The sequence below is a fragment of the Anopheles merus genome, chromosome 3R (genome assembly GCF_017562075.2).
Source record: "Anopheles merus strain MAF chromosome 3R, AmerM5.1, whole genome shotgun sequence".
Lineage (NCBI taxonomy): Eukaryota > Metazoa > Arthropoda > Insecta > Diptera > Culicidae > Anopheles > Anopheles merus.
The window spans coordinates 38,340,831-38,358,112 of record NC_054084.1 but is presented as its reverse complement, the minus strand read 5'-3'; the positions used below and the strand labels follow the sequence as shown (position 1 = coordinate 38,358,112).

Genomic DNA, 17,282 nt, shown 5'->3' with positions numbered 1-17,282 from the left:
CGGACACTAGTTTAACCTCAAGTAAATACAGTATTTTAATTATATCAAAAAATTTTGTAAACTTTCTCTTGCCGCAACGAACAAAACCGACGCAACGGACCAGCAATGTCTCGAGTCTTGTTAGACTTTATTAAGTCAACTGAAATTTCATTTTGAAACCATTTTATAGAATAATACATTCCAGTCTTTGAGATCAATGATGATGGTAAATAATAACTTTTTTTTCCTTGTTTGCCTTTTGTTCTCCTTCCCCACCATTTCCTCCAAATGTTCAGCCGCTGAACCGAGATCCACCACACGGACGAGCGTCTTGGAAGTTTACCGTCTTTGCGCAAGACGAAGGAGGCGAGGGTTTGGTGGGCTTTACGGAGGTGCAGATCAACCTGAAAGACGTCAACGACAATGCGCCCCAGTTCCCGAACGGCATTGCGTATGGAAACGTGACTGAAAATGGCACCATCGGCATGTACGTGATGACAATAAAGGCCGAGGATTATGACGATATCAACGAAGGCACTAACGCGAAGGTGATTTACTCGATCGAGAAGAACGCGATCGAAGAGGATACTGGTTTGCCGATCTTCGACATCAACCTGGACACAGGAGTCATCACGACAGCGGTATGCTGTCTCGATCGGGAGAAGACACCCGATTACACGCTGCGGATAGTGGCTACTGATGGCGGAGGTTTGAAGGGTACGGGAACGGCTTCCATCAAGGTAAAGGATCTGAATGATATGCCGCCTCGGTTCACCAAGGACGAGTGGTTCGTCGAGGTGGAGGAAACTGACGGTAGTGTGTTGCCCGAGGCACCGATATTGACCGTAACGGTAAATGATGATGATGAGATAAACAATTTCCAGTATAAAATCATTGAAAGCAGCGGTTACGGGGCGGATAAGTTCGCGATGGTAAAGAACGCGGACGGTACGGGGAGTATGAAGGTGGTTCAGTCGCTAGACTACGAGGATCCGATGCAGATAAATGGCTTTCGCTTTCGGATACAGGTTATCGATAACGATGAGATTGACGAGAGTGACAAGTACCACGTTGACTATTCGTGGGTGATTGTGAAGCTGAAGGACATTAATGATAATACGCCACGCTTCAAGAAGCCACACATTGAGGCGGCGGTGTATGAGAACGCGGACGTGGGCAAACACCTGGGCACCTTCAAGGCGGTCGACATTGACAAGGGCGGAAAGAGCAAAATTACCTACAGCATTAACCGTGCTACGGACCGGAAGCGTCAGTTTGCCATCGACCAGGAAGGTACGGTGACGATCCAGCGCGAGTTGGATTGGGAGGCGATGGCGAAACACTCGCTCGAGATTCTGGCCACCGATGACGGTGTACCGCTGCGCACGGCCTCCGCCATCTTGACCGTACTGGTGAAGGACATCAACGATAATGCGCCGATATTCGCGGAAGATTATCGGCCCATTCTGCTCGAAAACTCACCGCCGTCGAAGATTATCGAAATCTCCGCCGTTGACAACGATGACCGGCTTGAGGGCAACGGGGCACCGTTCCAGTTCCGCATGGACCCGGACGCAGACGATGTGATTCGGACGTCCTTCAAGGTGGAACAGAGTAACAAAGGTGACGGTATGGCGATCATTTCATCGCTCGGCTCGTTTGATCGTGAGTACCGCAAGCAGTATACCATTCCGATCGTTATCAAGGACTCGGGTACACCACCGCAAACCGGCACCAGCACGCTGACGATCACGATCGGTGATCTGAACGATAACATCATGCAGCCCGGCTCCAAGGAGGTGATCGTGTACAACTACCAAGGTCAGGCGCCGGACACACCGATCGGGCGTGTGTTTGTTAACGATCTCGACGATTGGGACACCTCGGACAAGCTGTTCTACTGGGATGAGGCCGAGAATCCACGCTTCAAGCTGGACGACACATCCGGCATGGTGACGATGCGGCGCGGTGCACGCGAGGGACGCTATAAGCTGCGCTTCAAGATCTATGACCGCAAGCATGCGCAGGAATCGTACGCCAACATGTCAGTGGTGGTGAAGCACATCTCGTACGAGGCGATCGTCAACTCCGGCTCGATCCAGCTGTCCGGCATTACTGATGAGGACTTTATACGCATCTGGAACTATCGCACGCAGAACATCTTCCGCAGCAAGCTGGAGCGGTTCCGAGACAAGCTGGCGGAGCTGCTGAACGTGGACGTGAAGAATGTGGACGTGTTCAGTGTGCAGATGAAGGACCGGTCGGTGCCGCTGACCGATGTGCGGTTCGCCGTGCACGGCGCGTACTTCTACAAGGCGGTGCAGCTGAACGGCGTAATACTGCTGCACAAGGAGGAAATCGAGCAGGAGGTGGGAATCAACATCACGATGGTAAACGTGGACGAGTGTCTGCTGGAGAATGCAGACTGTGTCGGGTCGTGCACCAGCATCATCGAGGTCCAGACGAACCCCTGCCTAGTGAATGCGAACAAAACTGCCTTGGTTGGGGTGCAGATCAACTCCACAGCGGAGTGTGTATGCAGCTCGCGAGAGTACAAGCAGCAGCAGACCTGCAAATCCCATCCCTGTCTGAACGGTGGTCGCTGCACCAATTCCAAGTCGGGTATCAAATGCTCGTGTCCACCAGGCTACACGGGGCCTCGCTGTCAGCAGGTCGTGCGTAGCTTCCGCGGCAGTGGCTGGGCCTGGTACCCACCGCTCGACATGTGCGACAAGTCGCATATTAGTGTCGAGATCATCACAACGAAACCGGACGGTTTAATTTTCTACAACGGACCTATCACACCACCCAAGGAGGATGACACTTCGAAGCAGCTGTCTGACTTTATTTCACTTGAGCTTGAGCAGGGCTATCCACGGTTTCTCATCGACTACGGCTCGGGTACGCTAGAGTTACGCATCGTGACCAAAGATCCGCTCAACGATGGCGAATGGCACCGGATCGATCTGTTCTGGGACACGGAGCAGGTAAGGATGGTGGTTGATTTTTGCAAGACGGCTGAATTCACCGAAGCCGACGACGGCAACCTGGCCGAATTTGTCGACCACACATGCCAGGCGCTGGGCAAGGTGCCGCAGTTCAACGAATATCTGAATCTCAACACGCCGCTCCAGATTGGCGGTGTGTTTAGGGACAAGTTTGATTACACGTACAGCCGCTGGCAGTACATGCCGGTTGGGGTCGGTTTCGAGGGGTGCATTCGCGAGTTTAAGCACAACGTAATTCTATACGACCTCTCCCACCCGGGACTATCTAAGGGTAGTGCGCCCGGGTGTTTGTACACGCAGGAGGTGTGCGATCTAAATCCACAGGTCGCCCGGTGTCTCGAGCATGGCAAGTGTGTCAGTAGCTATGACGAGGCCAAGTGTGAATGCAATCCCGGATGGACGGGCACGTACTGCAGCTTGCCCACCACTCCAACCACGTTCAAGACGCACAGTTACGTGAAGTACGCGCTCAGCTTCGAACCCGACAAATTCACGACGCAGATTCAGCTGCGGTTCCGCACGCGCGAAACGTACGGCGAGCTGTTCCGCATCAGCGATCAGCATATGCGGGAGTACGGCATCATTGAGCTGAAGGGCGCCAAGGTGTACTTCCGGTATAGCTTAAACACGGGCCAAGTGGAGGAGCAGGAGGTAGCGTTGACGGTGGTAGAGGTGGACGACGGACAGTGGCACGAGGTGAAGGTTCAACGGTACGGTTCGGCGGCCATCTTGGAGCTGGACGGTGGTGAGGGTGCCAACTTCAACCAAAGCTTCTCGTTCGACGGACATCAGTGGCTGTCAGTGGACAAGCAGGAGGGTGTGTATGCGGGCGGCAAGCCAGAGTTCAATGGCGTCAAGACGTACGATGTCAAATCGGACTATCAGAAGAGTTGCATCGACGATATAAGGTAAGTGCAGTGGGTATGACAGCAAATCCTTTCTGGGTACTAGTTTATAACAGTGATGTCAAAGTCATTTTGGGTTGCGGGCCGGATTACGGTTCAAAATATTCTCGCGGTCTGCAGTTGGGTGGCGAAGGAACGGGAGTGCTTCCAATCGGCAAACATCAATTAGGACTTATTTTTGCACCTAGAATCTTATTTACATATTTTTTTTTTCATAGCCTCTAATAAACAGTGCATGAAATTCATGAATTTACTCATGCTTTACTTCAGTGGCGGTCGTGCCTACTCGGAAATTTAATAATTCATATTCAATTGCTTTGAGGAAAAGAAACTATCAGCATACATTCGCCCTTATACAGTTCTTACCTTTTGGAGGGTTTTTTCATGGTTTTCAAACATATTGAATCCTTCTTCTTAAATGAATCAACATTTATACACCCATTTTTCTTATCTTATAATTTACAATCTATTTCTGCTTCATTCAAATAACTGCCAAAGTTCTTTGCGAGCCGGAATAGGAGCCTTCGTGGGCTGCATGTGGCCCGCGGGCCGTATATTTGACATGTCTGGTTTATAATGATCTCTTCCCGTTCCTCTGCAGATTGGACGGTAAAAGCTTGCCACTTCCGCCAGCCACCAACGGTACGCAGTGGGCTCAGGCCACGATGGCCAAGAACATCGACCGCTACTGTTCCTCCAACAATCCTTGCCAGAACGCGTACTGTCCGGATCCGTTCGCGTGTGTCGACCTGTGGAACAAGTACGAGTGCGCGTAAGTACCTCGACCTCGTTTACTGTCAAAGAGCGTGCTCGTTGTGGTCAAGCACTAACAGCTTATGTTTGCATTCAACCTCTTTCGCTATAGCTGTGGCGATGGTATGATCATCTCACCGGAAGGCAAGACCTGCATCGATCGGAACGAGTGTTTGGACTATCCTTGTCTGAATGGAGGCACTTGCATCAACCAGGAGCCGCGCCTGAAATACAAGTGCATCTGTCCGGACTCGTACTGGGGCGAGAGTTGTGAGTTTCTGAAGGAACGACAAGCGCTTAAATCCAGCACCAGTGCCTTGGCCGCCGTAATAGCTTGCATATTACTTATCATAAGTAAGTGGAAACGTGTCTCGATGTGCTTAAAGCATTATTTTGCAAATCTTTTCTAAAGACAAGTTTTGTTTTTGTTTCTTCCTTTCCACGCGCAACAGTTTTGTTGTTTGTTTATTTTTCCTGCTCCCGGCGTCGTTCAGCAAACTTCAACAAGAAGCCGGCCACCAAGGACGACATCCGTGAAAACATCATCAACTACTGCGACGAAGGTGGCGGCGAGAACGACATGACCGCGTTTGACATGAAGACACTCAAGATCCCGATCGGTCCGCTGCCAGAGCTCGTTCAACATAATGCATCGCCAGTACGTAAGTAGCTTGTTTCGTTTGCATGTGCCTTTTTGGGGGTTTTGCGCCAAGCAAGAGCATGCATTGCTCTCTGCAGTATTGTCCAAACATCGTTTGCTGCTTCAATGTTACGTGTTGTTTGTATGCGTCAGTTTTTTGTAATCTAATGGGAAGCTCATTTATATCCGTGGGCCAACAACGATTGCTAACAATGTTTTATTATGTTCTGATCGTTCCAAAAACGTACCAACAGGTCCAGATATTGCCTTCGTATCCGACCAGGTCGTCAGCAAGGTGGACGTGTTCCTGGACGACCGGAAGCGACGCATCGACATCGACTCAGCCTCCGGGCCATTCGACGATCTGCGTAACTGCGCCCACGAAGGTTGTGGGAGTACCTCTGGCTCACTAAGTCCCTTGCAGTCAGGTAAAGCAAAAAAATCGTCCAAACCCATAATAATCTTCCAAACCTGCCCCGAACAGCACACGACGATAAACACCTAAATTGTCCTCCCTGTTCTTACTGTTCCACCGTAAGTACGGATGATGAACCCCATGAGTCTAGTTTTTTAACCACATGTGGTCCCCATTTCGATACATTTTTCAATATTTAAGAACCAAGCAAAGCGCAAATCGAAGATGAAGATGTCAGTTAAGAGTAGCTGTATCTGTCGCAGGTTCTGTAGGTATTTTATTCCCGAGGTGGACAAGAAACGAGATAAGCCAATTCGCCGTATATGAAGCACGATTTTTGATAGTTTTCTCACCAGCGTTCCGGGGAAACAGTAAATATTATTTGTAAAATATTCCATTAAAATCCATACTTACATGCTAATACCCGCTTACGATGCGGGCACAATCGTTCGAGCCTAAATGAAATTGTAGCATTGCACTTTTGCTCTTCACCAGTTCGCAGGAAAACGATAAATTGCAAAAGTGATGAGAGTGCATAGTAACAGAGCAATTTTAAATCGAAATTTATTAACCTTCAATAGATGGTACCGTATGGCTGCAGACAAACGGTGCAACACGCAGGGTTGAATTGCCCAGAAAACAAGAGCATTAAATGCTTACTATAATTACGTAAGGTGGAGCATCATTGTGACGATTCCAGTAATTGTCAGCCGATATACTGTAAATAATGCAAGTAAAAATCGAATCTACAACCCGCATGTATCATGTAGACACGTACTAGTTTCCAGCCATTAGCGACACTGTAAAAAACCGTAAATATTTCTTTTTGAAAAGACAAACTGGCGGAAGAAAACGAGTTCCCAGAGCAGAAATTACATGGATGGGAACTATAAAGGGATTACTAGTTAATGAGGTCAAAAGGGTGTTTAAAAAAACAAATTTTTATCGTCTATTTGGAAAGGTGAGCAAAGCCATATTGCCATGTTGGTAAAACGCATCCAGAAAATGATCGATCAATGTTGATCTGGTGAAAGAAAACCCTCGCAGTAATAGTACGATGTAGCTCATCCATCAAACGGTTAAAATTGTTTGCATTTTTTCTGTAATTTTTTTCGTTACTTCTATCGAACAGACAATGCGATAATGAGAGATGAAAACTCTGCTCAATAGAAGAAAGTCCCATGAAACCTTGAAATAGTAAAACGTCGTACACTCCAGTATTCTTAATGCATGTGATGAACTCGTCACTATGGGGTAAACGCCCTTCCGGAAAAGCACAAAACAATATCCAATGAAAATCAAAGCTGAAACCAATAATCAAACGAACCTACATACGCACATCAAACTCATCCACCGTGGACAAGTTACAAAGCAAAAACGTACTAACCATCCCCCCAAAACTGCCTAGCATTCTGCTTGTTTGATATGGTTTGGAATGAAAACTTTTATGAAACACGAAAGAAAGCAAAGACATTGACAAAACCAATCCCATAGCAAGAAAGCGCAATTCGGGTAAATTTCGACAGGGTTCGTTTCGATTTTGTTTCTTTCATTGTTTTGGACGATGTGTTCTTAAATAGAACAATTAAAAAAACATTTTGTCTTTGCATGCTTTTGGTGAAGTCAATCTGAGCGTTTAATAAAACCAGCGCTGGTTGCTTTTTTTTTTTCAAAGCAAAAGTCTATTCAAACATCTTCCACTGTTTGCTGGGAAACTTTAAAACTATTGAATCCTTTGCGTTGAGCTCAAAAGCTTGATGAAAATCATCTGTTTTCGTAAGGATCAATAGTTTCATTTTGCTACGGCAAGACAGCCATTTTTTGCACAATATTGCGCGAGTAAATATTGTTTTCAATCAATTACGGTGATTGTTTCCATCTCTAAAACGAAGATGTAAGCAATACGGCCTTTTTGGACCGTTACTCCTGAATAAAAAAAAATAAAAAAAACTAAGATGCGGTAAATCAGATGCAGGGGCGTTCGTTCCGGCGCTTCAGATGTGCTATACTAGGGAGCTTCTATTTGCCAATTTGAGAAGCATTCATTGAACGAGTTGCAATGAAAGAACGTTATTAAAGTGCAGATTGCAGCATTTTCATTTCGCTCCACAATCCTATGCGTCCGAAAGGCAGAAATGCATCCCGATGTTACAGCGGATATTCGATGAACAAATAGCTCACTGATCGTTGATAATGTTTGGTAAGCGATTAAAAGTACTTCCTTCCGATTTAGATTTCCTACATCTTTATTCCATCGGAGCATGCATTTACATATTTTATAAGATTATTAAACAGTTGAGGTTGGGTAGAAGGTTGGGATGTTGGGTAGAAGGTGTCATAGATTTATACAGCTTTTTTTTGCTGTGCGGGTAACTGTCGAAAAATAAACGAATTGTTGATTTTCAAGTTGTGGTGATTCATTCTTCCAGCAATGGTATTTGATTTATTGTTGTGGTAATTTATACTATCGCCTCAATCCGATCGTAGTTCATATGCAATCTATCTACAGTGATTGTTAAGGGCTAGCATTGGAATTTTTTTACGGTTTTTAGTTAAATACTGTCACCTGATATTTGAAAGGATTGTTATTCAGTTGTTCAGTTATTCGCTGAAACAAGTTCAAACCCATATTGGATACTTTGGATCTGTCAGCTAGATAGGTAAAGTAGGTTGTAATAAAGAAAAATGAAACATGAAACGGTCGTAGTGTTGGTAAAAAGGGGAACTATTTCGATGATATTAACGATACAAACATATTTACTTAGCAAGTACAGTTGATTCGTCTAATTGTGAATGTGTGTAACCGAGATGGAGTGAGTTGTCACATACAATACTAGAAATAAACGATAAGTGTATTTCGCACCAAAAAAACGAAAGCAAAAATAAATCAAAACTACACCAATTTGTCCAAATGATAATCGACAAACAAAAAAAGGGTTATGTTTTCATCGATCATTTCCTTTGCGCTGAAATGAAGGTTAAACGAATAAAAAAGTGAGTACGTTCAAAATCATGGTAGTATATGCGAACGATTTGGTGAAGTGTGGAAAACAAAACAACAAAAACACGAAGGTCAACTGGAGAAAAAACACAAAAATCAAATGAAAAAGTCGTACGTGCATATGTGAGGAACGCAAGTTGTAAAAATAAGTGTTTAATAAAAAAAACTAATAAATACAAACAAACTAGGCCACAAGTGTGTTGCATTTATAATGTCTCTAAGAGTGAAAGAAAAAATGTTACGACAAACATCGGATAACAGGTAATAAAGTGAAAGAAGGAAATACAAAAATAATTTCAATGTTATGACAAATATTACAAACATATAAAATAAAACTGAAACGATTTCCATGAATGATTATGTAATAAAAGTCAAATTTCAGATGGATATATTAATTCACCTAACGATGCTTAACAGTTCTTTTTCAATCCTAGGACTTTTGATGCAGCTATTTATTGCGCTATATATTTATTTATGCAGCTTTATTTTGTTTTTGCGTATATATATATATATATATATATATATATATATATATATATATATATATATATATATATATATATATATATATATTATCTTCGATTTCTTTACGGGATTATCTTCGATTCGCCCGTCATGGGTTCAAGCCCCGAATAGACCGTGCCCCCATACGTAGACTATCCTGCTATGGTAACAATATCGTACGGTATCGTCCTTCATGCTGCAAGCCTTTGTTGTATGCGTCCCAGTTCAGCGTCCTAAACCTAACCCCCCCTGGGCGGACCGCACACTCAAACGACTCAAAAGTGTAAAAAGAGCTGCTTATTGTCACTACCAAACGCGCCGCTGCCAAAGATCTCGATCGATCTACTTTGACACGCACTCTTTATACTGCAGCTATAACAGGTTTCGATATCGTTGATATTTGAGTAAAATCCAACGTAACCTCTGCAGGTGGCCTGACTCGTTTTGGCGCTTCTACCACAGCAAAACAAAATCCACTCATACACCGAAATCCATTACGTACAAAGGAGCAAGATTGCTTCGCAGATTGCTAGCGCTACTAAAGCCTTCCTTCGCTCCTGGACCCGACGGAATTCCTTCTACCGTGCTGAAACGCTGTCAAACGACAGTAGCACCTATCCTTGCAAAATTGTTCAATGCATCGCTAGCCAATGGCTACTTCCCCAAAACATGGAGGAAATCTTGGATGGTTCCTATTTACAAACAGGGCGATAGGACAGATGCCATCAACTACCGGGGTATTACATCTTTGTGTGCCATTGCCAAGGTGTTCGAACTAGTGATATACAAATATCTGCTACATGCATGCCGCAGCTACCTAAGCCCGTATCAACATGGATTCGTGCCAAAAAAGTCGACTACCACGAACCTGGTTGAATTTGTAACCTATTGCACTAGTCAAATTGATACCGGAGCTCAAGTCGATGCAATTTATACAGATCTGAAAGCAGCATTCGACTCTCTTCCGCACGCAATTCTTCTCGCTAAACTCGATAAGCTAGGAGTTCCCAGCTCGCTCGTACAGTGGCTTAAGTCTTACCTAATTAATCGCACATACATCGTAAAAATTGATAAGCACATGTCCAAAGAAATAGTCAGCAGCTCGGGTGTGCCACAAGGAAGCAATATTGGCCCGCTTCTCTTCATATTGTTTATCAACGATGTTACCCTCGCTTTACCTCCCGACAGTATCAGTCTGTTTGCCGACGACGCAAAAATTTTTGCGCCTATTCACAACACAGGTGATTGTACATTCCTGCAAGACTGCATCGAAATTTTCTGTTCGTGGTGCAAGCGTAATGGACTGACTATCTGCATCGAGAAATGCTACTGTGTGTCTTTTAGTCGATGCAGGAGCCCAGTCACTGGGACCTACTTCATGGACGGCACTGCAGTTAATCGACAAAATCATGCCAAAGACCTGGGCGTTCTGCTTGACTCTAGTTTGAACTTTAAACAGCATATCGATGACGTTGTAGCCAGAGGAAATCAATTACTTTGCGTGTGTCGCTGACGACAATTTAGGCTTAAAAAGCAAAGCGTTGCTAGGTCAATAAATGCTGACTAGCTACGTTATGCAACGCGCCAGCGATGCGCGCTGGTTTAACGATTAAATGGAAAAATAGGCTAAGAAGAATAGACTAAGAAGAATATGCTGATCGACGACGGTCAGCATTTTTAGAGTACAAAATCAATTTAATAAATTAATGAAGCCATTACTTGCCAAGAACCAGTTGGTGCGTTCATTATTGTGCTTAAGTCGGCGTGTACTGTGCCTGTCTTAAGCTGCTGCTCCGAAAGACACTTTCGTGTGCGCGACAAATGGTGGCTCCAGAGAGGACGCATCAACCAATGGTTCGGCAAGTAGTCAAATAAATCGGGAAATAAAAACCCGAAGTAGTAACAAGCCCGTAAAGGCGTGAATAGACCCCACAGCAACCCAAGCAGGGTTGTGATAGTGAAACAACGGCGACGGACGACGATCCGGCGTAGCCGATCTACGACAGCCAGCCCAGGAAGAAGGGCCACCCACCAGTTGCTCGACGAAGCAAAACCCGAGAAGCGCCTCGGCGGTGAGTGAGTGCAAAAGAACTGTAAGTGCAACGACACAACAGTAAATAGAACGCGGTCATTACCGCTAGTGAAGTGACGCAATCGAAAGTGAACTCGATACTGCCAACGTATAAGGCAAATGCTGAACTAGTGAAAAGGTGACCAATACGTGTACGCCGCGAGCTCGACGAAGCAAAACCCGAGAAGCGCCTCGGCGGTGAGTGAGTGCAAAAGAACTGTAAGTGCAACGACACAACAGTGAATAGAACGCGATCATTACCGCTAGTGAAGTGACGCAATCGAAAGTGAACTCGACACTGCCAACGTATAAGGCAAAAGCTGAACTAGTGAAAAGGTGACCAATACGTTTACGCCGCGAGCTTCGAAAGGTGCATCCGTTCTCGCAACGCAACATGAAACCGTCAGTTTAGCGCCAGTTGAAAAAAACAGTTATCGTAAAACGCGTGCGTCGCAAGAATCGGACGTTAACTCCGACGAAACGTATAACGAAACACGTGTGCCGCGAGCTAAATATTGCATAAGGCATCCGACGCAGTGCAACGTAGGAAGAGCAAATTGAAGAAATTAATGGTGACGAGTGTATCCATCGTTTGTATGACCGTCGTGTGTATGACCGCCGACCCACCGCTAAGAAAACATCGTTCCGGTTGAGGCAACCATCGTTCTCGGTTTGAGGGCAACCGGCGAGTAATACAGAAGACGTCGTATTTGAAGACAAGCAGCAGTGAAGACATCACTCCCGATCCAGCCGTCCCTGACCAGCCGAATAGGAGTTGACCCTGCTGAAGCGGATCTGAACCACGGTGAGTTCAAGATGGAATACGATTTTAAAAAGAATCCGAATGGGCACTGCAAATTATGCACGAACCCAGATGAGATAGGAAAATTGATAACTTGTATTGATTGCGACAGGTGGTTTCACTTGTCATGCTTAGACATAAAATCACCTGTTAAAGATTTTTTATGCAAAAAATGTAAAGATAGGGAAGTTGAACGGCAGGAATATAGGTCAGCACTAATGCAAACGCAAAAACTGCTGAAAGAAAAAATGACAAATGAAGAAGAAAAAGAAAAAGAAAAAGTAAGAATAGAAGAAGAGCTAAAACGGCTACAAGAAGAGATACAAAACAAAAAATCAGAAGATGTCAATGAAAAACCAATGACAAGTTTAGACGTAAAACTGTGAACTCAGAGTTTAGACAGAATGGTTCAATCGTTGTGTTCTAAGGACTCGAAAGTAACACTTTCAAAGCTTCCAGATTTTGATGGAAGCTATAAATGCTGGCCTCAATTTAAACAAGCCTACGAAGAAACTTCCCGAGCTTGTAAGTTTTCAAATTTAGAAAACATGAATAGGCTGCAAAAGCATCTGAAAGGCGAAGCACTTCGTGCGGTTAGCGGGTTAATGCTTAACCCAGAAAACATTCCGCTTGTATTAAACAGGCTCGACAAAATGTTTGGAAATGCTGAAAGCATTTACAAGTCTTTACTGTTAGAATTACTAGTAGTAAAGCACATAACGACAGATAATCCCTCAGCATTTTTAGAATTTTCCAACGCTTTGCGCAATCTCATTGACAACATTGTGTTGTTGAAGCAAGAAGGTTTTTTGAATGACCAGAGGCTGCTAAACGATTTGACATCAAGGTTTTCAACCGAACTTAGGAACGAATGGTTGAAACACACAATAAGTAGGAAACAAGATAATAAGAATCTTACGCTAGAAGACCTAGCAGAATGGCTGAAACCCTCTGAAGAACTGGCCATTATACTGGCCGCGAACGAAGGAGTAGCCAAACAAGAAAGGTCGAACCGTCAAAACATGCAGCATCGTCATAAAGGGCCAGAAAAGGAAACGATATGTCTAATTTGTGGATTTCCTCATGAAACCACTCGTTGCCGACAATTGAACGGTAAGACGCCCGATGAAAAATTATCTCTTTTCATTCGGCATAGAATTTGCACCAATTGCTGCAAGTACAGCAACCGTAACGCCCAAAACTGTCGCCTACTACCACAATGTAGTGTGTACGGTTGCGGCAAAAGGCATCATAGTATGTTTCATAAAAGAAATCCGGTAGAAGGGCAACCTACAAACAAAATAAATTGCCATCAGGAAAAGAATAATCTGTTCTATCGGATCATGCCCATCACTTTGCACCATAATGACAGAAAATTCGAAACTTATGCATTCATGGATCCTGGCTCTTCAACTAGCCTTATTTTGGAAAGTGTCCGAAAAGAACTAAACGTTCACGGACCAAAAAGACCGCTAACTCTCTCCTGGACGGACGGAAGCATTCAAAAAGAGACAGAAAGTAGGATAGTTCCCATAACAGTAGAGGGAGCTAACAAAAGAAAATTCCAAGTAAAAGTTCTCAGAAGTGTAAGGGAACTTAACCTTCCCGTTCAAACCATAGATGCTCCGTGTTTGCAAAGAAATTTTAAACATTTGAAAGGCATTAGTATCTCTAGCTATGCAGATGCGAGGCCTACCGTGCTACTAGGCCTTCCACATTCGTATCTTTGCCATGGTGCAAAATATCGAGAAGGTAGACCAAACGAACCAATTGCCCATGAAACGAGGCTTGGTTGGGTCATTTTTGGGGGAACGAATACGCCAAATGTCACAGAGAACTCATTTGTGATGACAGAGACGTACGAAGAAGAAAACAAGAACATGATGCAAATCTTGCGTGGTTTCTTTTCTACAGAGGAATTTGGAGTTAAACCTACTCCAACCCGTGCCTCTGAAGAAGACAAAAGAGCGTTAAAGATTATGAAAGACACGCTTAAAAATACTGGCGACGGATACGAAATTGGTTTAGTATGGAAAACCGACAATCCTAAATTGCCAGATAGTTACGGACAAGCGCTTACGCGCTTAAAAAATCAAGAGAAGGCAATGGAAAGGGATCCAAACTTAAATCATGGTACCATAAAGAAATAAACGCATACATTGAAAAGGGATATGCACGTAAGGCGACACCAATGGAACTGCTGCAATTGAACGGGAAAATAAACTATATTCCCCACTTTTCCGTGATAAACCATAATAAACCCATTCCCTAACCACGTTTAGTATTCGACGCGGCTGCAAAAAATCAAAATATATCCCTTAATTCTCAACTTCTTTCCGGCCCAGATCTTACTGCGTCCCTGTTCGGAGTGCTAGTCCGCTTCAGGGAACACAAAATAGGCTGTTCAGGAGATATCAAGGAAATGTATCACCAGGTAAAGGTGAGACGGGAAGATCAAGACGCTCAAAGATTTCTATTTCGAGCATCGCCTTCTGATGTTCCTCAAGTTTACGTTATGCAAGTGATGACATTTGGGGCAACTTGCTCACCAACTTGTGCTCAGTTTGTGAAGAACGAGAACGCACTGCGTTACAAAAATATTTATCCCCAGGCAGTAAAAGCAATTATTGAAAATCACTACGTAGATGACTACCTAGATAGTTATCCAGATATTGATACAGCCGTGAATACTATCTCGGAGGTGTGTAAAATACATGATGATGCTAAATTCTTTATGAGAAATGTCTTTTCCAACTCAAAAGAAGTGGAGACAAGCATTCCAACCGACAGGTTATCCGAGAAAAGTGTACTTGGCATAGAGGAGAAAAATCAAAATTTCGATAAAGTGTTGGGATTGATTTGGGACAAAGAGTCTGACGTCTTTACCTACAAGTTTAAAAGGGCAGATATTAAAACACTAACGAAACGTCAGATGTTCTCATATATAATGAAAATCTACGATCCTCTAGGTCATCTTGCCAACATTACTGTTGAAGGTAAGATTTTGATGCAAGATCTTTGGAAAACTAAACTAGACTGGGATGACGAAATCACACAGTCCATAAAGGAAAAATGGGAAAACTGGATAAGCCGAATCGAAAACTCGATCAACATATCTATACCTAGATGTTTTTCGATTGGAAATAACGTAAAGATCAGGGAGCTCCGTACTTTCGTAGACGCGTCAGAAAAAGCCTTTGCCGCATTTACGTATCTTAGGACAGTCCACGACTTAGGCATCGACATAAGTATCGTGGCCGCAAAATCAAGAGTCGCTCCTACCAAACCACTGACCACTAGGCTTGAATTGCAAGGGGCAGTCCTAGGCACTCGCCTAAACGAATCAATCAAGAGGGAATTGCGCTTAAAGGTTCAAACAGAATTCTTTTGGACCGATTCAAAAACAGTTCTAGCTTGGCTTAACTCAGAGCCTAGAACATATAATCAGTTCGTAGCCCTGAGAATCGGAGAAATTTGGAGTTCAACTCTCCGAAGCAGTGGAACTGGGTAGCATCTGCAGAAAACCCTGCTGACGAAGCTACAAAAACTTGTAAGAAAAAGTCAATATGGTTAAATGGTCCCGACTTTCTCAAAAATTTAGAAATAAAAACACTAACACCAGACATTCCGGACACATTTGAAGACCGGAAAAGGGTAAACACTTCGAGAACAGTGGAAAGAATAGACTATTAATGCATTTCCGTCGAATGGTGTTCCAACTGGCACCGTCTAAAACGATCGGTAGCGTACGCACTAAAGTACTTGGATTGGTTAAAAAGTAAGGCTAAATCCCTGTCATTTTCGACAGCAATCGATAAAGCTACCCTTGACTTAGCTGAGCGTCACTTATTAAAAAAGGCTCAATGGGAAAGCTTTCAAACGGAGATGATACAACTCTCATTGAAGAACCCGATTAATGGCAGCAGTAAAGTTAGGTGCCTGTGCCCTATGTTGGACCAAGATGGGATCATGCGTTCTAGAGGAAGACTTGAACACGTTAAATTTCTTCAATTTAACGCACGTAGCCCTATTGTCCTACCAAAAGGGCATCACATTACAAACCTTATCCTGCAACATTATCATGAAAGGTACTACCACCAGAAGAGCGAATCAGTGATGGCTGCAGTTCGTCAAAAATTCTGGGTGATAGATCTCAGAAGCAGTCTTAAGCACGTAATAAACAGATGTTAATACTGCAAAAACGCACGAGCTAAACCAATCCCACCAATAATGGCACCACTGCCAACATGTAGAACAGCAGTGTTTAAAAACCATTTACGCATTGTGGAGTAGATTACTTCGGCCCCCTATTCGTTACGATAGGCAGACGGTCAGAAAAAAGGTGGGGTGTTATATTTACGTGTTTAACCACGAGAGCAATCCATATAGAAATAGCCATTGATCTAACGGGAAGCACCTTTATTGTTTGCTTAAAAAATATGCAATACAGAAGAGGAAAGGTATCTTTCCTATACAGCGATAATGGGACCAACTTTGTCGGAGCCGACAATGAGATGAAACAAATAAGATATCGATGTGCCTCAGAAGGCATAGAATGGATCTTTAACCCACCAGGCGCCCCTCATTTTGGAGGTGCGTGGGAGCGAATGGTTGGAGAAATCAAGAGTCTGCTTCCCATGGCTGAGAGTTATAAAGAACACGTTCTCAGATCAATACTAACTGAGATAGAGTTCCTAACAAATAATCGACCATTGACTCACTTAACACTAGAACAAGAAGATGACGAGCCCCTAACTCCAGCTCATTTCTTGCTAGGTTGTTCCGGCGAGGCGGAGCCGAATATCTCGGATATCACCAAAACAGAATTGGTACGGTCCGATTGGAAAAGGGCCCAGGCAATCACTCAACAATATTAGCGACGGTGGATAGCTGAGTATCTCCCAAAGCTCTCTATACGAGAAAAGTGGACTCAACCGGCCAAACCATTACAAATAGGCGATATTGTCACGTTTCCCGATGAACAAAGGAAAGGAAAGTGGTTTAAAGGCCGAATCTGCGAGCTGGTAACTGGCGTAGACGGACAAACTCGTTCAGCACGAATCAAAGTAGGTAATAATTTAGTTAATAGGCCAACTGTAAAACTAGCAGTACTCGAGGTAAAACGAGATCAAACATTTCCAAATTGGGGAAAAAGGAAGGAAACAAATCTTAACGTTATAAAAGCTAAAGCAGAAGAACTAGCA

The 17,282-nt window shown here is 44.0% G+C and overlaps 1 protein-coding gene across 1 annotated transcript in view; it reads left to right on the top strand.

Moving 5' to 3' along the window:
• LOC121595650 (neural-cadherin-like) overlaps nucleotides 1–8,880 on the top strand; it is a 126,268-nt gene extending 117,388 nt beyond the window's left edge. Inside the window, exons 7-11 of the mRNA XM_041919776.1 lie at nucleotides 276–3,895; nucleotides 4,494–4,664; nucleotides 4,758–4,999; nucleotides 5,098–5,307; nucleotides 5,540–8,880. Coding sequence (XP_041775710.1) covers nucleotides 276–3,895; nucleotides 4,494–4,664; nucleotides 4,758–4,999; nucleotides 5,098–5,307; nucleotides 5,540–5,790 — 4,494 coding nt within the window. The 3' untranslated portion in view covers nucleotides 5,791–8,880. The remainder of the gene's footprint in view (nucleotides 1–275; nucleotides 3,896–4,493; nucleotides 4,665–4,757; nucleotides 5,000–5,097; nucleotides 5,308–5,539) is intronic.
• Nucleotides 8,881–17,282: the final 8,402 nt, after the last annotated feature.